The following is a 23,941-nucleotide window of genomic DNA, read 5'->3' on the forward strand; positions in this document are numbered from 1 at the left end:
ACTTTGTCACGCTTGGGTAAGAACAATAGTTAAAAAAACTCGCTTGGCCACATCGTTCTTGTAAATTTCCTACCATAGAAGAATCGAATTGAAGTGAACAACACAATGGCGACGGAAGTGCCCGCGTAATCAGTAAATTATTTCCGTAAAAAACTATAAAAATATCGACGAATTCAAAAAAGTTCAAGCCTCTTATTACCAAAAAAACATTGTATAATTGATATATGTACATATTTTGCGAAAAATCGATCGCGTGTGCCGTGTGTCGGATTGAAATGGGAAGCAGTGTTCGACGAGTCCATACATGCTATTCGACAGTTATTCCTACATTATGAAACAATGCAGTGTTCAATAGTAGATTTCGCCTGTTAATAATGTAACTGTGCGGTTATCACCGAGGACTCATAATGAGATACAAAGATAGAGTGATTCTGAAAAAGTTATAACCAAAAACTACCCTAGTGTCATTGCCAATATATCAACCAATACACTGTTCAATTTTAGTTTATTTCTTTTAAGACTTACGCAAAATTGAAAATTCGTCTAAAAACTTATATGTGATCACAATCATCGCGATTCCTAACTAATTCAGAGTGATTCGAATAAAAAATTGCACAGTTTGTTTTGAAGTGTGGAACTAAACTTTATGCGGTGATGGTGTTCTCAATTAAAGTTTCGTCGCCTCAACGATTCTCCGAGAAAACCCCCTGTCCCTCCACCTCAAGTCGAGCTCTCGAGGTCTTTAAACTTTTCGAGTTGAGCGAAACTCGAAAAGTTTAACCATTTTGATGGAACTATGAACCTGGACCCTCTCTCATTCAGTCTCGCACGAATCAATCAATTGGTGGCGAGCTCAACGAAGGAGAGCAGCGAGAGGGAGCTATCGTTACTCGTCTCTCTACACGGCGCGGAGGCCGACAGGCAGGCGGTCCGGCGAGCGGCGGGTGAGGCCGCGCGGGGCGGCGCGTGGGAGGGCCGCGGGGCGGCGCTGCTGCAGCGCCTGCTGGCTCACCCCGCCAGGGCCACCGCGCTCCTGCACGCGCTCGACCGCCCGGCCAAGGGGGCGCGCCCGCTGCGCCTGGCGCCCGCGCAGGACGCCGCTCTGTGCCTGGCGCTGCTGAGCGCCGCCGAGAGCGAGGCGCGCGAACTCGCCGCACAGCGCCTGCGCCGCCGGCTGCCCGAGCTGCTGCAGGCCTACCTGGACGCCGAGGGCGGCGGCCTGCGCGACTGCGGGCCCGAGCTGCTGCAACCGCTGCTGGCTGCGCTCGCCCGCCACCCGCTGGGTCTGGCGCCTGAGGCTCGCGAGCCGCTGCTGCGCCGACTGCGCCGCGACTTCCCGCGCGCGCTGGTCCCCGTGATCCTCGCGCCGCTGCTGTACCCGGACGGGGCCGAGACCCCTCTCGAGGAGATGACCGAAGACATCGCCGGCGGCGCCATGGAGGGCTCCGTGGCCGACCTGGTGTGCGAGATCGGCTACTCCTTCACGGCTTCCCCGGAGGAGTGCAAGATGAACCTGATGAACTTGGGCGGACGCGAGCTGACGGCCGCCGACGTGGCGCGCCTGGTGGGCATGATGGCTCGCCACCCTTCCGGCCTGGGAGAGCTGCCGGCCGCCTCCTTCTGGCTCCCCGGTCGGGACAAGCCGGACGCTCCCCCTCCCGCGTCCCGCTCCCCCCACGACTCCTGGAACCCGGAAGTATTTGTCCAAACCCTGAAAGAGCTCTACCCTAGCCTCAATTGGAACGAGGTCATCCTGCAGTTGGATCACCCAGAGTTCGTAGTTAAGGATAGACAGGCTCTCAACCTGATATTTACCATATTACGTCTAGGTTTACAGAGTTCTTCCTCTTACAGCGCTCATATATTTCCCGTAGATTATCTTTACAGACATTGGACTAACGCCGAGGGCCAAATGAGCTTGATAACGAACATAATTAAGTACCCGGAGATTTTCTGTTTCGGTGATCACGCGCACCCGCCCGTATCTGTGGATATTTTAAAGTCTGTTCCCGAATCCGACAATAAGGAGATTTCTAATTGGCGTTCTCTTTATCTCGTAGAATTACTATTGTACTTGGGAGAAAGGGGATTTTATAATCAAGTGCAGGAATTATTCATGATTCCGATTCAGCTTTGTCCGGACGTCCTTTTACTCGCGTTGCTTCAAATTAATCCGAAAGATAGTATTCTGCGCCACGAGCTGATTTCTAACCTCATTCCAATATTCTTAGGCAATCATCCTAATTCGGCTATTATTTTGCATCATGCGTGGCATTCGCAAAACCCGACAATAAAGTCCCTAATCATGCGAGCTATGTCCGACTGGTACCTTCGGGGTGAAAATGACCAATCTAAACTCTCGCGGATCCTCGATGTCGCTCAAGATCTGAAAGCTCTTTCGCTTCTTCTCAATACTAATTCATTTATGTTTGTAATTGATCTCGCTTGCTTGGCTTCTAGAAGGGAATATCTAAAGCTGGACAAATGGTTGAGTGACAAAATCAACGATCACAGAGAAAGTTTTATCACTGCTATGGTAAAATTTCTACAGAGACGTTGTCCTCAAGTTATCAGTGGAAAACTCATCGAGGAACAGTTACCCAAGGCTGCTCAACTACCCCAAGAGACCATAACCACTATGTTACACTGTCTACATACCTGTGTCAATAATGTTTCACCCGAATTGGTGGATATGATAATGACGTTAAGTAGCAATTGTTCGCTGCTTCTCAACAAGAGGCCACTCGTTGGTAGCCTGCAACGCCACAGAGTTCAGGAGACTCCCTTCAATCCTGGAGGTATCGGAGGGCAAATGTTTAACACACCAGCAGTGGATACATTGATCGCGTCTAATTTTGCTAGTATGAACCTCGGAGCGGCCGGTAACACCGCATTCTCCTTACCGTCTTCACTCGGTCCTTTGGTATCCACACCATGCTCTCCCTCGCGCCTCATGAGCGCCGGGTCCTCTAGTAGTCCATTCATGCTGCCTCTGCAGCATGGCGCTAACCTGCCAAATGTAGGTATGGTTAACCGTATGAGCGCCGTTCCACCCCCGGGAAAGCAGCTAGAGCAAATTATGTTTCCCGAAATTATGCAGAATGTCTCTAAGGATATAGAAGATGAGGCAAATGGTTACTTTCAAAGAATATATAACCATCCTCCCCACCCAACGCTGTCTATAGACGAGGTTCTAGATATGCTGAAAAAGTTTCAAGACTCACCAAACAAAAGAGAGAAAGAAGTATACAGCTGTATGCTTCGAAACCTTTTTGAGGAATATAGATTCTTTCCCCAATACCCCGATAAAGAACTCCATATCACCGCTCAGCTGTTCGGAGGTATTATCGAGAGAGGACTGGTCACCAGTTATTTAGCTCTAGGTCTGGCTCTAAAGTTTGTTCTCGAGGCTCTTCGAAAACCAGCGGGATCTAAGATGTACTACTTCGGTATAGCCGCTTTAGATAGATTCAAGTCCCGGCTTAAGGATTACCACAAATATTGCGAACACGTTAGAACTATTGAGCATTTCTTCGAATTCCCTCCCCATCTAATGGAATATGTAGAATATGGTCTGCAAGGGCAAGAGCCACCCAGTAAACCGCAAGGCCCCATGCTCGGTGGCTCCCTGGGACCTCCCGGGGGCCCCCTGGCACCCCCTACCAGCCTATACAAGCCTCCCGTGACCAGCGCTCCTCCCGCGGCGGTATGCTTCATGCCTAAAGTGTCCGCTGCGCACTCGGCGCCTCGGCCATCTATTGCCAATGCCACCAATATTGATACCCTTTTAGTGGCCACAGATCGTGATGAAAAAATTATTTCTCCACCTGACTCCGTCCAAGATAAGTCCGCCTTCATATTCAATAATCTCAGTCAACTTAATCTTCAGACAAAATGTGACGAACTGAGGGACATTATTACGGAGGAGTACTGGCCGTGGCTCTCGCAGTATTTGGTAATGAAGAGAGCTTCCATAGAGTTAAACTTTCACACTCTTTATTCAAACTTCTTGGATGTTTTGAAAATAAAGCAAGTCAACGAAATGGTCACAAGAGAAACATTTCGTAATATCAAGGTCCTTCTGCGTTCTGACAAAGGAATAGCTAATTTCTCAGATAGATCACTGTTGAAAAACTTAGGTCATTGGTTGGGAATGCTAACTCTAGGAAGAAATAGACCTATTCTCCAAATCGACATTGACCTTAAAAGCCTAATACTCGAAGCCTACCATAAAGGGCAGCAGGAGTTGCTGTATGTCGTTCCTTTTGTAGCCAAAGTTCTGGAGTCCTGCGAGAAAAGTAAGGTTTTCAAGCCTCCTAACCCATGGACTATAAGCATAATGAATGTTCTTGCTGAATTACACCAAGAACCCGATTTAAAGTTAAATTTAAAATTCGAAATTGAAGTGCTCTGCAAAAATCTGAATATTGATGTTACAGACTTGAAACCTGCTGTTTACCTGAGGGATCTGGAGAAAGCACACAAAATAGAGTACCAACTATCACACCCCGGTAAAAAGGAATCCACTCCCGCTATTAGCCAAGGCGGTGGGACCCCAACCCCTGTATTAGTGGGTCCAGGGGCAGTGGAGGAGCTCACAGGACCTGCGGGAACTCCCACTGTACCGGGTGACGGAGGAGTTATGTCCACTGCCGGGTTGCCAGAACCGAGGTTCAACTACATCGACGTGAATCTTACGTCCAACGCTCAGTTTGGACAAAACATTGTCGTAAATCCACAAGTTCTTCTACTTCAAAGCAATCCCCAATTAAAAAACTTTATTAAGTCCGCTATTGAAAGATCTATCCAGGAATGGATTCACCCAGTTGTTGATCGATCTATAAAGTATGCGCTGACAACGTGCGAACAGATCGTTCGAAAGGATTTCGCCCTCCATCCTGACGAACTTCACATGAGGCAATCTGCACATCACATGATGAGAAATCTTACTGCCGGCATGGCAATGATAACTTGCCGGGAACAAATCCTCGCTACCATCACTACAAACTTAAAATCGGCATTCTTGACTGCGATGATTACCGCCACAGCTCAGCAAAAAGAAATAATAGAAGCTGCCGCATCTAAACTAGCCAATGACAATATGGAGTTGGCTTGTGCAATCATTCAAAAGACCGCTGTTGAAAAGGCACTCCCGGAATTAGACAAAAGGCTTATGAATGATTATGAGCTCCGAAAATTAGCACGTCAGGATGGACGGAGATATTTTGACCCAATTGTTCACACATACCAGCTAGAAAGGATGCCCGAAAGATGCCGTCTCAAAGTCGGCGTAATAAGTGATGCTCAAATAGCAGTATACGAAGAATTTGCCCGTAATATTCCGGGTTTTGTCCCGATGAAGGAGCGTGACGCGACACTGATAATTCCCAAAGCAGTGCCTCATGAACCCCTTCTTATGACCGGATTTAATCAGAGCGTCAACCCCACTCAAATGGGCTACTACGGGTGTGACGAATTGGGACAGCTCATTATCGAGTTTGATCAGTTTTTAGCCAATTTCCTCAACGTTCACTCTCTGAGACCCCAGGTTACCAAGGTTCACGATCTATTAGATCTCTTACACATGGTAGGTCGGAACCCGGACTCCATCTCCCCGCACAACCTTCTTCTGAAAGCCATGGAGGGTCTCCTCGAAGGCGTGGTTCCGGTTCCCACTAATGCAGCCAGCGAGCACCTGGAGGCCATGAACCGCTTTAAGGACTTGCACGTGCGAGTTCTGAAGCTTCTGCAAGATACCCGAGCTTACGGCATGCCGTGGACCAACAAACAAGTAACCAGAATCCTATCAGAGTGCCAGGAGGAACTGAAATACAATATGGGCGCCGTAGACTGCCTGATACGTTCCAACTTGGTCAACTTGCCGCAGTACGACTTGGCCCTTGTTCAGTTTATGGATAACGGCAATAATTACATGGCGGTAAGCTTTGCCATGCAGTTACTGCAGCTCTATTTGGTGGATGAGAGAGAGTTGGCTATAGTAACCGAGACAGATGTGTACAACACTGTAGAAGCCTTGGTACGGATCATTTCCCACTCCCGGCAGCCTCCTCCCGACGGACTGGCGACTCTGGTAGAGGCCCTTAGAGTCAACAAGGACTCGGCCAATGTGGCTCCGGACCGCCTTATTGTGCCTACATCTTTTATTCACTCCGGAATCATGCAGGTTCGAGTCCGAGAACAGGACGATCCTGTGGGATTAACAGATAAAACTGAATACTTACTCCGGGAGTGGGTAAATCTGTATCACAACCCACCCACCAACACGGAACCTCTTAAAACGTTCAACATGTATGTTCAGCAGATGAACAACCACGGAATCCTAAAAACCGACGATCTGATTTCTCGTTTCTTCAGAATCGCCACGCAATTATGCATAGACAATATATATTCCATCCTGGAGGAGGAACGCCAGAACCCTCCCAAGACAGTCAACCGTAACAAATATTACCATATGACTGATGCATACGTAAGATTGGTCGCTCTTTTAATAAAAAATTCGGGTGAAACTGGAAATACAGCCCCAAAAATAAATCTTCTCTGTAAAGTTTTGGGGATCACCGCCGGGTGGCTCCTTCAGGATCACGATGAGCGCGGAATCGGTTTCCAGCAACTTCCCTACAGTCGCATTCTACTTATCCTTTTCCTGGAATTGAACCAGCCCGAACCTGTATTAGAATCCATCAATTACCAGCTGCTGAAATCTTTTTGTCACACACTGAATATGATAAGCCCAGCAGTGGCTCCCGGGTTCGCCTACGCTTGGATCGACTTTGTTTCCCACCGAGCCTTCATCAGCCGCATGCTCGCTGTGACTCCGCAGCAGAAGGGCTGGGGATTGTACTCGCAACTGCTCGTCTCCATGTTCCGTTTCATCGGACCGTTCCTGCGCAATACGGAGCTCGCCAAACCCGTGACTCTGATGTATAAAGGAATATTGAAAGTTCTCCTAGTTCTGTTACACGATTTTCCAGAGTTCTTGTGCGATTACCATTATGCCTTTTGTGACGAAATTCCTCCCAATTGTATTCAAATGAGAAACCTCATTCTATCGGCGTTTCCCCGAAATATGCGGTTGCCGGATCCATTCACTCCCAACCTGAAGGTAGATCTCCTAGTAGATATAATTCAGCCCCCGCGCGTCATGACCAACTTTGTGGCTTCTATTCAGCCACTGAGCTTTAAGAACGATCTGGATGCGTACTTGAAGGCTCGCGCGCCAGTGACCTTCCTGTCGGAGCTGCGCAGCGTCATGCAAATATCGAACGATCCCGGCAAACGGTACAACATCCAGCTGATGAATGCGGTGGTTGTGTACGTGGGCACGCAGGCTATCGCCTACATCCGGGCCAAGGGCCAGAACCCCAGCATGTCTACTATCGCGCACTCGGCGCACATGGACATATTCCAGAACCTGGCGGTGGACTTGGACCACGAAGGGCGCTACATCTTCCTGAACGCCATAGCCAACCAGCTGCGTTACCCCAACAGCCACACCCATTACTTCAGCAGCACCCTGCTGTACCTGTTTGCGGAGGCCAATACGGAAGCTATCCAAGAACAGATAACTCGCATGTTGTTGGAGCGGCTGATAGTTAATCGTCCGCACCCCTGGGGTCTACTTATAACCTTCATCGAGCTAATAAAGAACACCAATTACAAGTTTTGGGAACATGACTTTGTCCACTGCGCGACAGAAATCGAGAAATTGTTTGAATCGGTGGCTCGCTCCTGCATGGTAGATAAAACACCCAACAAGCAGGAGTTAGAGCTGGCAGAATGATATTTGCATTAGTTTCCGAGTAGAGAATAGTTTGTATAGGAAGGCCTCGTATTGCAAATAGTGTCTAAATTTCGGGTTAATAGTGGAAGCCCCACACTACAGTGTACCGGTGCGTGTGTGTGAGTTCAATTTCTCTTAGTCTCGATTTAAGGAACTTATCCGGTTCTGTAATAATGTATCTTCCGATATTGCTGTACCTCAAAGAAAACACACTGAAAGTGGTACTAATTTTGTATTTTTTAATAAAAAAATTATAAAATCGATAAAATAGATCATGTACAAAATGCAAAGTGATAATGTAGGTTTTATAAGCTTTCAACCCTTCTTCAATGTGTTTTCTTTCTGTCAATTAGTGTAAAGTTTAACCTGCCAATGGTTACTGTTGTATATATTATAACTAAATTCTGTTAAGTATTTACTTGTAAGTGATCTCCGACGCAACATCGAGGGTTCGGTTTGCGGCTCGTCTACACTGTCCCGGGTGCTGCAGTCCACTCTCGACACTGCGAACCGTCGTTTTATTGACCCACCGTTCGGTGAGGTATTTTAAAATCTTTTTGTTTCTTTATTTTAAATTTTCATTCTCTTTAGGAATCAGGAGAAGTAACCCTTTGGAAGGGTTTGAGTGATGAATCTATGTATAAAATATATTTTTAGAAACTCGTCATTGTAATGACTGTGTAAAATAAGAGTATTTGTGATTTTTTGTAATTCTTTGTTTCTAATGTATAAAGTTGAACTTTATATTTGCTTAATTTGTTTAATTTGTTTTCTTACTTTCCCGATTAAATTTTAATATTACGCATTTTCGTGTTTTATTAGAAACATTTTTAACCCTGCTGCATTATATATATATATTTATAATTAATATAGCGCCATTTTTGTGAAAATCACCTCGAGGGCGCTGTACAATAAATATCCCAGCACGTCTTGCAGCTACAGAGCACATGGACAGTAAGAAATCTAGCCCCTATTTACATTTTTTTATTTGACAATGAAGTTTTGAAGTTTTGTAGTGATATTTTAAAAACAAATTTATAAAAATAGAAGTTGGATTACAAGTCTTGCAGCTACTGAGCGTATGGACGGTTGGAATTCTAGACCCCATTTACTTAATTTAGACATTTGAAATTCTAGCAACTTAAAATTATCAATAAATTTACAGAAATAAACATTGAGCATAATAGTAAATTTGTAAAGTGTTCATGCTAAAAAGTAAACCATAAAAAAACTAAATAGATAAAGCACCGTTTCAACACTATGGATAACAAAACAGATAAAAATATCCGAAGGGTAGCTTTCGTAGATTTTGGGTAGTCACAGTCGCACATGTGGCAAACACAGGCTGTTTGCTAAATTCCTGGAAGATAGCCCATGTGTACGAAGTTGCTGAGGGGGGGAAGATGCGTATTGTTCCAATGAATTTGTACACTGTATCTTTCTCTAAGCTCTGTGGGGAATGAATTCTTTGTTTTATAAAAAATATATTTGCATTTCAATGAGGAATACAAAATGTGTTCTCTCTATTATTGTTCTACTTTAATGAAGTAATGCTAAAATGATATTGTTATTGGTATGAAAGAAACTAAAGATCCTTGAATGGAGAGACGCGCAATCTTCAATGGTGTTTCCCCATGTGTAAAATAGAAATAGGTCAAAATGAAACTCGATCTTTAATGAAGCGTAAATTTTATTTACATATAAATATCACAATATGAAAGAGTGCCGCAGCTCCTTAGTGGCCTCCTTGGTCTTTGAAAAGATCAATAATCTTTTGGTTTTGGGGATTTGGAGGCCCTATGATTCCGAGGCCTTTGAGAGAATTCCATAGAATTTTTGCTATCAGCTGTTGAGCTATCTGAAATCCAAAGAAAAAAAACGACACAATTAACTGACTAAATAAAAATTCGTATGCAGCAAAAATCTTTATCCATGGAGCAGTACATTATACTTATAAAGTCTTTAAAATGGAAAATCATTCCGTTATGTAATGCTTCAAACAGTCATTTTAAAATCACATAATTTGTAAGCTAATTTAGTCATTTATAAAAAAATAAATTATGTAAGGTGTTTTTATTTTTAAATTCGACATATTTACGTGCAATATTATAGAAGAATTTCTTACGCATAACAAAAATAGCTCGACACTCTGCAACTAAACTTATTGAGACTTTGCCAAGTATATTCTCCCTATGATAAACGGTGTTTTGAAATTGTCAAATTAAAAAGATCTTCTGATATGTTTACAATGTACGCAAAAAATGGAAAGGTGTTTATTTCGGTTTTAAAAGAAAATTGCAAATATTACATATGAGAATCCTTGAAAAGTCTTATAATTTCAAGCTCTATAAAAATCTAATTGGAATCAAATATTTTTCCATTCACCAATCAGAAATGGCTCGAGAAAAAAGTTGCCAAGTACCTTGCCAGGTTCTTTTCATTGCAAAATTTATTTTGAGAGTGATGGTCACTGAGTAAAAAACTTTCCTTTTAAGAAAAAGAATTCAATGGAAATTTATATCATCAGATGATTTCATGAGCGAATTCTCGCGGTTGTTTTTTACGGTTTATGTAAAAATATATTATAATAAATCAGTAACATCCAATAAAAACCCTTGAAATCGATGAGGAAATGAGTGTTTATTTCTTTATCTTGAAAAGCCTCAATTTACAGGCTTGCTTGAACCTTGTAACAGCTGCCGAAATCTGTTACAGGTTCGTATTATTTACCTATATTCGACGGAAAGATTTGTTCTAAACAGTCAAACAAATCAGTTCTAAACTTCAAATCTCAATATGTAAATATAATTATGTTTTGCACATTCGCGACTTTGGCATTGACCCGACGATATCTGATTTTCATTTTTAACAAGAGCAAGAGCCTCGGTTGGCACTTTCCACTCACTTGGTTGGGGTGTGTGCTGTCCACTGTATCAATTAGTTGGTAAATCTCTCCTCCTCTGGCCACCCACTCATCCAGTATAGAACTGAAGGGGTTCTGAAGGTAATGAAGCCTGAAGGATTCGAATGATGCACCGGCTGCAATAGACTGCAAGACGGCTGACAGTTCTACAGATTTCTGCAAAAAAAATGTACGTTGATAGATATTAGGTATAACAGAGATGGAGAATATTTTTGGAAAGGATATTTGGAAGTTTAGGCATTTACAGGGCTTATGACTTGTCATTGGCTGGTTTAAGTGTGACTGACAAAATATTAATGATTATGTCTTCCTTTGTAGTGTTCTTCATCTTGTCTATAAAGACAAAAGGATCTAAATATATACAACAACAACAACAACAACAAACCATCACGCCGTTTCCCCGTAGGGGTAGGCAGAGAGGATAGAACGCCATAACACTCTATCTTGGCATACAGACCTCGCTTCCTCTACATTCATACATCTTCTTATGCACGCATGCCGATTATTCCTACTTTTGACATGTCCATCTTCAAGTATTTGATGGACTTGATCGTGCCATGTCTTTCTCGGTCTTCCTCGTTTTCTGCATCCGTCAACATTTGCATCGTAGATCCTTTTAGTCGTTCTTTCGCTGTCCATTCGCTCTACATGTCCAAACCAACGCAGCACCCCTTTCTTAATTCTGTCAATAATGCATGTCTCAGCCTTACACACTTCACGGATCTCGACATTTGTGCACCTATCATACATCGTTTTACCACACATTCGCCCGAGGGATCGCATTTCGACAGCATTCAACTTACTTTCATCATTATTTTTCCAATTCCATACTTCGCTCCCATACATTAGATCTAAATATATAAGGATATAAATCCTCAATTAAAAGTGGATACTAACCTGACTTGTTATGTTCCTCAATGTAGCATTAGATGTCATCCAACCAGCACAGGGTCCAATCTCCATACAGTTAAACCAAGAATACAAGTCCTTATAGCGGATATTATTAAACAGAGAACCTACAAAAATATTATATTAACATAACTATTTATTTCATTTAATTATTTGTTGACAATTCTTGATGGAATTCCATTGTAATGATGTAATAACTTATATTTACATATAAGTTATTAATTTTAAAAATACTTGGTACACTTCCACTTATTTATTTTTGATCATCTTCAGACTGGTGTATATTATACAGTGTAAGGATAATTTATATAAAACTAAATATTATCTTAAGTGTAGGTACATTTTTAAATAAGTCTTTAAATAATCTTTGTTGCGTTTTTTAGGTATTTTTTTCATAAAATGAATGCACAATGAATTGTAAAAAATTTCTTGTTTATTGATAAATAAAGCCTGCATCCAGAAGAGACAGCAGCACAACATTACTGTGTTTTGGCAATTTCTTATCTAATGCTGTCAAGGCCCCCATCACTAGTCTACGGAAGTCTTCCGGTTTAGTCATATTGCCCACCGTATCGTGGTATCTAAAATATACAGAAGCCTGTAGTCTGGAATTTGAACTAATCTAACTTCCCAACAACGTCATAAAATATTACCGTTTCAAGACAAGGCAAATAGAAAAAAATCCATAATCATTGTACATTCGTCAATTTCTCATACTTTATTTACTAAAAAGAGAAAGAAATAGATAAAAAATAACGTAATTTTCAAATCAGGCTTTAGAATATTTTTTAACCTTAAGAATTTCAAGGTAAAATCGGTGATATTTTGTCAATTCACCATAACTCAATTGGTATTAACTGAAATAAAAACAATATTACAATTTCAACTAAATAATTTGACGATGTATTGATTTTGTGTAAAATCAATACGTTTAATTTAATACGCTCAGCGGTTTCGGAAAACAACTGGTTTTTTTGTCAAGGCATGAAAAAAAAATTTAGCATGGAAAATCATAAAGTTGATATTCAAAATTATGGTTTTATTATGAAGAAGGAAAATGAAACAAAAACCATTTATTGGAACTGTTTTTTCAAATACTTCACTTCACTCGATTTGGCCAAAAGATTATGTAAGAACCCAAAGGCCACAAATAAAATAAAAAAACACATATTATAAAAAAAAAAAAAAGGCCATTGATAAACAAATATCTTTGAAATGTTACCTATTACATACATCATTTCCGACCATGGCATAAATGAGAAGTACAGGTTTATCAGATGGACTGCGGAACACGGCGTCCACTTCCTCCATGGAGTCCCATGACATGGCCCCGTTCCTCGCAATGTTCTGATAGTCCCTGTGATTACACAGGTTATTGGATCGGAGGCGCAGGTACACAGAGTCGGTGAGGCCCTAGAAAATTTACATTCATTAGAACAAACTTATCATGCCCAGATTTCTGATTTTTTATGAAAAATCTGATTTCTGATAGTTAATAAAAATCGAGTTAAATCTTCATCCACAAACAAATATGTATGTCATCCAATCACCACCTTTTAAACATTCTCATCGATCAATGGGATAGAAAACCACCAGTTAAAAATATATATATATGCTACAGGACAATTATTTTTCTAACATAAAATTTGTTTCATTTTTTTTAAATATACATTTTTTCAATTAGAAATCTATTTTATCAGTTATTTTTCTTTATTTGGGGAAAAGATTTAACTTTTCTCTAATGGATGGTGGTAATAGTATCAATTAACATTTAAAAAATTTAATTGATGTATTTTTTACATGACAATCCATTCGGGCGGGTGACGGCTTTAGCCATCATTTCCAAAATGAGAGACACGATTTGACGGCTATATATGTATACGGCGAATATGTCTCTTCTTCACTTTCTCATGCTAGGAAAAATCACACGCTCGCAATTTAGCGGGACATTAAATATAAATAATAATTAAATGTAAATATTTCTGAACGAATAATTAAATAAATAAAAAAACTCAAACCTTAATCAGATCGGGATGGCTTGAATTTTTAAATCCTGTAGCAAAACCCAACTCCGGCCAGTCTAGTTCATCCAATATGGCTTCTAGTTTTGTCATAACGCTACTCTGAAAAATTAATATAATTCAAGTTTTGTCTAAATATAAACACAGTAAATAAATTTACAATTTGTACATCAACAAAGATGGTGAACATTTGGTATCATTCACATATCTATCGATAATCCCTTTGTCTGTCGAGATGTCAGTCTACTTAGAAGAACACAATCCTGTATTATAAATGCGTTGAATTTCCCGCATATGTCTACAAAGATTTGGATAAACTAAAAATGTTATCAAGAAATGTATATACTAGAAAATAATACAAATTAGAAAAGCCTTCCTCGTAATAACTCACAATCTCATGCTACTAATTTATAAATCCCATGTAAGACCTTTAATTGAATACGCTTTCCAATTACGGAACCCATATTTCAAAAAGAACATTGACATGCTGTAGAGAGCGCACGATACCGCATGTTACCGATGTTTTGTTTGTACTTCCATATGAAGATAGTCATCGGAAACTTGACCCGACCACACTTGAACAGCCAAGAGCGAGAGGGGACTTTATTGAAACTTATAAAATGCTGCACACCAGTGCCAATTATACTAATTATAACTGCAAACTTGGTGAAATTTTCGCATTTGGGCAGCATGACTTTTGAAGTAATTAGAAAGGCCAAAATTCAGCCTCAATCCAGCTAATCGATGGATATCTGTGGATACGTGGAATGGTCTGCCTCAAATAATAGTCACGGCACCATCCGTTTTTTAATTTTAAATTTTAAAAGGAATAACTCACTAAGCTTCTATTTTTTAGGCTTTTCAACAGAGAGGATTTGGAAGGAAGTTATGAAAAATACTCCACAACACTCAGACCAATTTTGAATAAAATCTTTCTCGGATTTTTTCTCGCAACTAGCAGGAATTTCAGTTCAAATCAATTCCATAGTTAGCCGTCTAACCATCTGCGCCACGGCGCCTACCTAGATATAAACTAGGAAACAAACTGGACATACATAGGAAGTAAAATAAGCATAGCAGAATGATAAAATTAGGGAATAACAGCCTGCCCTTAATTTAATAATCATAATTTCAAAATTATGAATACTTAGAAAGTCTTATATTTATATTTAAGCACTAACTTTGTGATTCATTATACATTCATTACAATTAAAATAAAACCACTTGGTTTTGAACCATTTACTATTTATTTTATTACAGACCGGTTTTAGAGCTACAAACGCCCCTCACTCCACAACACAAAATAGTATTTGACATAAAGAGTTTATTTATTACCTCCTTTGTATTAGACTTAAGACACTTACAATTAAAAAATTTCATTTATGTTAAATTCTCAACTATACCTCGATGAAATAGCTCCAAAAGCAATCAGTAATCAAATGATAACACTGGGCAACAAAAAAACTTTTATCTCAGAAAGAAAAATATGTGATTATGATAGTATTTTTTTTTTCCTGAATTCAAATATGGTATCGGTTTTTCCCCATCGCGCAAGGTTTCCAAGAAACATGCATTTATAATGTCAAACATTTTAATACTTTCCACATTCTTAACTGCTCGATATTCAAACATTCTGACTCACCTAGAAACTGTGAGCAATATTTTTGAATGCTTGCCAAGCTGCATTCTCTGGTGGATTCAATAATTCCTCAAACATTTCATCATGCATTAGTGATCGTATTTGTGGATCCACAAATATTCATTCTTTAATTTTTACATCACTTACTTCTGTTTGAGGTACATGAAACCAGGAGAATTGTCCATGGCTTTGATGAAATTCCGTGGGAAATGGAGACATTTGAAATACACATTTGAAAACGGGATAAAAAAAACTGCATTAAGTGCACCTATTGGTACTCTAAAGATAAAAATCACGTGGACCAGTGTAATTGGTTAAAAACAAAGTTTTTTAATTTTAACTTTAACTTAGAAAGTTTCCATCTTTATGTGTTTGGGACCTTACTTCATTAGGTATAGTAGGGTTGATCCAAGCTTCTGGAAACTGGAAGTGAGCTCCAACAGAATCTCCTAAATAAACAAGTCCCTGAGACTGAGTCTCATCACACAGGACTTCCTCCCATGGTCTTCCGCTATTTGGGTCCACTCCCCAAATTCCGTTACAGTTGGCTAAGAGTAAACAAGTAAAAACATATTATCAAACAGTACAATTTTTTGAATAGGCGCCTAGCAGTTTTACTTGGGCAAACCCCAAACTGAATCCATGAATTATATAAGTAATAAATTACTATAAAAATTAAATCTTTTTCATTAGTATTAGACGATTTTATTATTTTACAAGAACACTGCTATAAGGGAGAGCACTCCTCCCATCGACGGGTGATATAAAACTAATATGGTAATATACTGATAAGAAATCAGTGGTGGAACCTAAAGCAGGGTAGTCATTCCACTTATCTAAGGCATATATTTGGATACTTGTTTACAAGGACAGATAAGGAAATATTATCAATGAGGGAAAATAATGTTAGGTGAAATTTAGTTCGTAATATCTAGCACATAAGTAGATGTTATAATAATTAAAACTAAGATTTGGTATGTGGGAAGACATCCACTTGGCTAAGAAGGTGTTAAAAAACACGGATCCATGTCTACGGGGGTTGCAAGGGAAGTGAAGAAGGTCCAGTACCACAGTGCAAAGGGAACATTTTCAATAACGGCGAGGTGTGATTAAATATGTGATTATTCAGATACCGTCGAAATCGGGACATGCAACCAGACTAAAAGACAAAAGATGGACTAGTGATAGTCGAGTGGAGACTTCGAAAAGACAAAAGAAGTAGAGTCAGATGATATAAAGAGAATTAATTATTTTGAAAAAATTATCAACAAAAACTCATTGGTTTAGTTTTACTTTATTTAATTTGACCAACAAGCTTATAAAATCAAGGTATTATGCTAATTTAATTTATTAAAATATGTATTTTCCACTCAGTTACTCTGTTGTATTCTCCATAATATGTTCTTTTCGCACCTTTTAAATAATAAATATTGGTTGATCCCAATTTCAGTCTATCATAATTACATTTATGTTTTCTGTCCCCTAGATTCACCTGATCTTCTTACTAAACTAAAAACGCAAAAGGTAAAATTACTAAACTAAATACGCAAAAAGTAATATTATTTTGTGCCGGTCAACCGCCTTAAGTTTCATATTCCAGAATTAGACTGAGTGCAGTATATTTTACTATGCAGCTAGTAAAGACAAATATGTATATTTACTAAACATGAAGGACTTTAATCACAATATTTCAAAAACTTGATGCTCGAATAATCAGTTCTTCTATTGTTAATTAAAGAAAAATATTTTAAAGATCTCACAGTCCTGTTTTGAATCCAGATTTTGTGTCTGACCACCAGGATATATCTTTGCGTCAATATCATTGCAATCTTTTCCTTTCCAATCTGAGCCCCTGAAAGAAAAACATTCCTTACAGAATCCCGGACGAGTGTTTTTGACTCCGTCTGAAAAGTCTGCTTTGTAGTGTAATGACAGGCACATTTGCCTACCATGATTTAGGTCCTGGGTTCGATTCCTTGGAGGGTAGACATGAAATATTGATTTGAAAGGTGGTTTTACACTGCAATATTTCACTGTTCCTGGACTGGCAACTGAAGCGTAAGACCGATCAACTTACTTTAACGTAGCAGATGATCGATATACGCTGCATTTGATGTTCCAATACGATGCCCTATGCACCATTGGGTGCGGAAAGGGAAATGATGATGTGCTTTCCAAACCCCCGGATTATTTACCGCTTTTCCTCTGATGGGAGTACCTGATAATAGGCATCTTTTTGTCAATGCAACTAGTGTGATTTTTTTTATTTTAATCTAAGTTTTTGCATTTAAAAAATACTTGAAAACAAAATGTGAATTAAGTTTAAAAGATCAGTACATCTTGCATTAGAGACAAATGTGAAGTATCACATTATTTTTTGTTCAACCAGAGGCCCAATTACAGTGATGAATTATAGCATAGAACACCCAGGCTTTAGAATATTCACATTAAATTTTGGTATTCTTACCGAGAATCAAACCCAAAACCTTCCATGCGTGAGTCAAAGTTCTTAGCCATTACGCCCCCATGGAAGCTGTCAACTGTATTTATGTGTTATTAATAAAAAAGGGGGTACTTTGATAATGATATAGTTCGACAATTTGTTACATTAATTCGAAATATTTCAGCTTCATTTTAATAAAAATAATATTTAGCTGTTTTAATCAAATGATGGGTTAATGTTCCTTGTCTAGTGCGGATCGGGAGATCTGAGGTGTGATCCCGGTTCTACCGCAACTTGTTTCCCATTTTCTTGCACCGTTAGATACAACTAAAAGAAAATGGTCCCAAAATTTTACTATTTGGATAAATCATGAAAATGTGTATTTATTTTTCATTTTAAAAAAACAAAAATATTTGGGAATCAAAATTACCACCACATAGACATTAGAGATTCATACCTGGCGGAACCGATAAATCCGAATCCATCCCCATCTACATCCACAGCAGGTTTTAAGTTATGATAAGTGCCGAGGAAGACATCACATATCTGTTTGAAGATCGGCATGGCACAAAAATTTACAATTGGAAGTATATTTTGCTTGGAATTTTCCTCTTTCGATTGATTAGACTTTTTAAAGTTTCCAGTTTTCCAATAACTCTTCAAATTACTATAATGGAGTCTTGCCAGGATATTGTGGACGTCATATTCACTCATTATTTCCTAAAAACATTAATATCATTAACATTAATTTGTTAATACCATTTTTTTTTCTTAAATTCTTTACAAGTTATTTACAATTTGCTTTTCAATTCTAACATTTTTCTTATATCCATATTTATATATTTTTTCTTTTTTACTATGCAAAGTTTCACCTTTTATTTTGCATTGCAGTATGCTTTTTTGTTTCTACATGTATACAAAAAAAAAGTGTTGTTTATTTTTAAAATTATTACTTACTTTGTTTGTACTTACCTGTATAATTATTGAAAATGCCCCTTGGGCGTATTGTAAAATTAAATAAATAAAATAAATAAAATATTTTTTTTTTTTTTTTAATTGTCCGTTTTAAAAAAAATTTTTACTAGACAATACAATATTATTTACATTTTTTAGTGTTTCCCATTACGTAAAAGAAAAAAAACATTCTTAGGTACAATAATAGAGAGTGGTATTTTACAGTGATGTTTATTCATCATCTTTTAATAAATATTCTTAAATTTACAAATGAACTCTTAAAAATATCGTTTTTTCACTCATAAAAACATTTCATTTACATTGTAAGTATATTAATACATCTTTTATTTATAATTTTCCGTAAACAATAAACGATTACGACTAACCGAATTTTAAATATTTTTGTATGTAGGTACTTAATAAGCCAAACAAAGGAAAATTTAATGTTTTTAACTAAATTTGTTTTTGGTTTTGTTAAAGGTAAGTTGACTCAATTTATTAAATGCCTCAACATGAATCTGTTGTTAAATAGATTTTGAGCTCAAATTAATTGAGTTATCGTCAATTACACATGACACATTCACCCCACTCTATCATAGTGTGATTTTTACCGAGGCATAATATTATATCAAGTGAAGGCATATAAAAAAATATAACAACAAAAATGGCAATCTCTATGTGGGTACATAGCATTCAAATGTTTAATAGGCATATGTTAATGTCTACTTTTTCATTCATTATTTTGTTCCTTTCTTGAAATATTTTATAATATTACATATTTATGCAACACAAGTAATTCTAAGTTAGCCTAATGATGAAGAAGTAACCCTGAAACTGGTTGGCATATGACTAAAAAATTAAAGTGATTTATAAACAAATAATCTCACAATTCTTTTCTAAAAGTTTTTCCCAAATATCTCTGTAACTCCCTTCAATTAAGATTTCTTAGTTTGCTACTGATACCCTCTAATGAACTGTACCTACTATGGAAATCAAACTATGAATACATCATCATCAATGGCGCTACAGCCCGTTGTGGGCCCTGGCCTCCTCCAGAATTTGTCTCCATTCGTCCCTGCACCACGCAGCTCTTTTGCAGTTTGTCAGGCCAATCGCTCTAATGTCACTTTCCACATTATCCAGCCATCTGAATTTTGGTCTGCCTCTGCTTCGTCTGCCTTCCGGAGTAATAATCTTTTTTGGGGTACGGTTATCATTCATTCTGTGTACATGACCCAACCATTGTAATCTTATTATTTTGATTAATTGTGCAATGTTGGGTTCGCCATACAATGCCTCTAATTTATGATTAAACCGTCTCCTCCACACTCCGTTTTCATTGACCGCACCAAATATCTACCTTAATATTTTTCTTTCGAATCTAATACCATATTTTCATCTCTTTTAGTCATAACCCAGCATTCGGCACCATATGTAATGACCGGTCTGAGAAGAGTTTTGTAAATAATGGTCTTAGTTTTTCTAGTGAGCAATTTGGATCCCAGATGTTTAAACAAGCCATAATAACATCTGTTTGCTGCCGATAGCCGTGCTAAACTATGAATACACGGAGGTATTTTTGTCTTTTTTTTCTTTCTAAAAGTCAAAAGGCATATTGCAGTTTTGGAAGAATTTTTTTATTTTCTCTTTTTCAATTTAAATTATCTAAGTTTGTTCCAACTTCTTGTAAGATACCTCCAATTCTTCGGGGATCACACTGGCTACAGTTTCCACAAGGGGTGGAATACAAACTCTGTTGCCTTATTTCACCGCACAACGCTGCTCTATTCAGACTTACGCTTAGATCAGGTACAGGTAAAAATAATAAAATATAATAAAAATATAATAAAAATATAAAAAAGGGCAAACAAAACAAACTCTGTCTTTGCCTACCTCTAGTTCAGTAAAAGCCCCTTCAAGTGAAACATGTGGCAGTGGGAAGAGGTTACAGTACTGTTCACCGGGATCCTTATGGCAGGATCGGAGGCCGTAGCAAAATACATCGGGAGTAAACAATTCAAGAACCCGCCTATAAAAATACATCATCAAAAATTTGTTAAATTCTTTCTAATTTCTTATTATTCAAGTTCATAATTAATAAAATTAATTATCCCAGTGGTGCATAGGACACTGCATTGGCACTCCGAGTGAAGTGTAACTTCATCATGTACAACATGAAGCTAAGGTGATCAGTTTTACCATTCAGATGCCAGGAACAATGAAATATTGCAGTCAAAAAACAATATTTAGGGTCTACCTTGCCAGGAATCCAACCCAGGACCTCAAACACTGTAGGGAAATGCGCCAACCACTACACTACGAGGCAGACTTATCTTTACCTTTTTTTTCCTTTTTTCCTCTTTCAGGATTTTTACCATCAAGTCGAAAACGCTTGTTCAGTGTTCTGATTCTATTTCAGACGCCGACCTGTATTCTTCGTCCGCCTGGGCACGGCAATTTTTTTTAAACTTAAATTACCTCAGGTAAACTACTGTTTACGTTAGTGATATTTTGAAATAGTTAAACTACCATATAAACGATGCATCTAACTACTAATCAATTATTATATATTACAGGATAAATTTTGGTAAGGTCTCCAAAATAAAACACTTTTATTGGATTTAATTCTACTTTTTTTAAAAATATATGTGACGCGTTTCATCTTGTTAGGACATTATCAAACTTGATTATTATGGTTTGATAATATTACAGAATGTCTTAAACAAACATTTTTTATCGCGTGTATCATCTAACTTATATGTTTTTTTCCCAAATGGTGAATGTAATAAAACTTGAATGATTATTTTTCAAATATTTTTGTACTGACCTGTTTGTTAAAAATGGTTCCAATTTCTCGATGGTTTTGTAACACGGAGATTGTATTCGCTTAGGTAACTTATGACATAAATGCTTTGCTGAGTCCAAAATAGTTAATCCTTTTAAATATGCATCCTGCTGGATTACACCAGTAACCACAGTACAAACTATAATGAAAATAAAGTTCAATAATTAAATGTACATCAAATTAAACGCTTTCAAAATAACACGGCAAAAAAATTAAATTTAAAAATAGTTTTACATTCATTCAAGAATGCGTAATAGTAATATTTTCTTAGTTTATTTAGTCAGAAAAAAATATACATAATATTACAACAAAATACAATTTTTTATATACATATTTATCTTAGAGTAATAACACATCACTGACTAATACAGTCAATTCTGCAGTATGGAATTATAGGCTGGGGAGGAGCTTATAGGACAAACTTAAAATCACTCTCTATTATTCAAAAAAAGATTGCAAAAATAATTCTTAAAAAGCCCAGAACTTACCCATCAAAACTAGTATTCGAAGAACTTAATATACCAACAATTGAAGAAATTTTTAATAAAGCCTCTATCTTACAAACTTTTAAAGAAAAAACAATTGAAGTGCAAAATTCAAGTAACTCTAGATTTTCTAATAATTTAATTTTGCACAGATGTAAAACAACAGCAGCGTTAAACCATTATACGTACATAGGTAAAAAAAACTTTAATAAACTTCCGGAAAACTTAAAATCTAAAAAAAATTATCAAACTTTTAAAACTAAAATTAAAAAACATTTAAGACTCACCCCTTCCTAGACTCCATACCAAAGAATGTTTATGTTTTATTTACCTTGTTTATTTTAAATTTTAATTTTAATTTACTTTATTTATAAAAAAAAAAAAAATGTGAAACAAACTCCCTCTCTAAACACAAGTATCTACTTTATTAGAGAGGTAGAAACGTTATATATAAGATGTTCTGTATATTTACCTATTTTGTATTTCAAAAATGTATTTTGTAAATAAAAAAAATTTTCAATAAAAAAAAAATTTAAAAAAATAGTCGCCCATACAGACAAAAACCATTCTATGATTATGAACTACGAACTTAGCTATAATTTACAGCAATACAACAAAATATTTGTATTTATATTTCCCATTACGTAAAAGAAAAAAACAATTCTAGTATGCATAAGTGACGTCTTACAATATCGAATCAAACCGTTCAGTTTGAGAAAATTATAAATACATGGACATATTGAATCTTACAATTTTATACAAAAATTAAAAACAAAGATTAACAAAATATATATATATTTTTTTTTTAATTACACTATACCACGAAGAGAGGAGAGGGGATAGGAAGGAAAGAAGAAGGATAAAGGAACAGTTTAAATATTTAGATAGTGACATTTCAATCTTGACTTAAATATAAATAAAGAAGGGGGCGTCTCTAACATTAGTGGGTAGATTATTCCACAATCGAGCGGCTACTACTGTGAAAGAGGAGGCAAGAAAATTAGACCTATGACAGGGTATTAAAAGGGTTCTCTCGTTACTAGAACGAAGAGATAGTCCATGTTGTGAAAGAGGTTGGATGAGCTTTCTCAGATAAACAGGCAAAGTGGAATTATTTAAAATATTGTGAAAAAGTGATAGAATGTGAATGTTTCTTCTATGCCTGATACTGAGCCAGTGTAGTTGCGTGCGGTACTCGGTTATGTGGTCAAATTTGCGAAGCTCAAAGATATAACGAATACAAATATTCTGCAATCGTTCTAACTTGTCAAGTATTTCAGAGTCAATGATAGGTCATAAGCCCTGTAAATGCCTAGACTTCCATATTTCCTTCTCCAAAATGTTTCTCATCTCTGTTGTAATACGTTAATTGAAAATAAAAGAGGTTTTTTTTTAGTGTGAGCATATTGAAATATAAACTTTAAAATAATTTAATTAAAATCTAACTCACCAGCGCAATTCATTCCCCCATTAACACCTCGAGCACTACATTTATTTTGAAATAATATTACCAGAATTGTAATAAATATTATGCGAAACCCGGGAAATGACATGTTATTAATTGAATTATGCTTTCCAGTAAATAATTTCAAATTTAACCGAGAGACGAGAGACAACAGCTCTCATAAATGAAAAACAATGAAGTAATTTGATTAATTAAATTATAAACACAGAACTGTTTGCATTGTTGCCTTTGTAAAATTTAACACTAGAATGGAAAATGATTATGAATTATGATTAACTAACGTATTTATCACGCGATTAGATTATAACATTGTTATATATTACGCGAACAAAACAAATTACGTATGAAACCAGACTTGGATCACAAAAAAGTCTTAAAAACAGGAAAAAAATATATTTTAATCATTCAGACAATTTGTGATTCAAACGAACTGCACGAACACGAATCAAGGATTTT

General features: G+C 37.5%; 3 protein-coding genes across 3 annotated transcripts; 1 reads left to right on the top strand and 2 right to left on the bottom strand.

The window, feature by feature from the left end:
- Positions 1-88: 88 nt before the first annotated feature.
- Positions 89-8,606, top strand: Not1 (CCR4-NOT transcription complex subunit 1). Its single transcript, XM_088235070.1, has one exon. The coding sequence runs from the start codon at positions 797-799 to the stop codon at positions 7,799-7,801; it is 7,005 nt and encodes a 2,334-aa protein (XP_088091196.1). The 5' UTR covers positions 89-796; the 3' UTR covers positions 7,802-8,606.
- Positions 8,607-9,473: 867 nt separating this feature from the next.
- Positions 9,474-11,769, bottom strand: LOC148275891 (acyloxyacyl hydrolase-like). The gene is made up of 3 exons (XM_088235068.1): positions 11,622-11,769; positions 10,707-10,880; positions 9,474-9,659 (listed from the first exon to the last, which is right to left on the bottom strand). Exons 1-3 carry the CDS (start codon positions 11,685-11,687, stop codon positions 9,537-9,539), a joined length of 363 nt encoding a protein of 120 aa, XP_088091194.1. The 5' UTR covers positions 11,688-11,769; the 3' UTR covers positions 9,474-9,536.
- Positions 11,770-12,066: 297 nt separating this feature from the next.
- Positions 12,067-23,905, bottom strand: LOC148275892 (acyloxyacyl hydrolase-like). The gene is made up of 10 exons (XM_088235073.1): positions 23,827-23,905; positions 23,471-23,728; positions 21,518-21,674; positions 20,584-20,719; positions 18,194-18,456; positions 17,054-17,145; positions 15,678-15,841; positions 13,652-13,756; positions 12,856-13,046; positions 12,067-12,214 (listed from the first exon to the last, which is right to left on the bottom strand). Exons 2-10 carry the CDS (start codon positions 23,571-23,573, stop codon positions 12,067-12,069), a joined length of 1,359 nt encoding a protein of 452 aa, XP_088091199.1. The 5' UTR covers positions 23,574-23,728; positions 23,827-23,905.
- Positions 23,906-23,941: the final 36 nt, after the last annotated feature.

This window comes from Micrasema longulum, unplaced genomic scaffold (assembly GCF_059751315.1).
Source record: "Micrasema longulum isolate JH-2025_06_02 unplaced genomic scaffold, ASM5975131v1 h1tg001320l, whole genome shotgun sequence".
NCBI lineage: Eukaryota > Metazoa > Arthropoda > Insecta > Trichoptera > Brachycentridae > Micrasema > Micrasema longulum.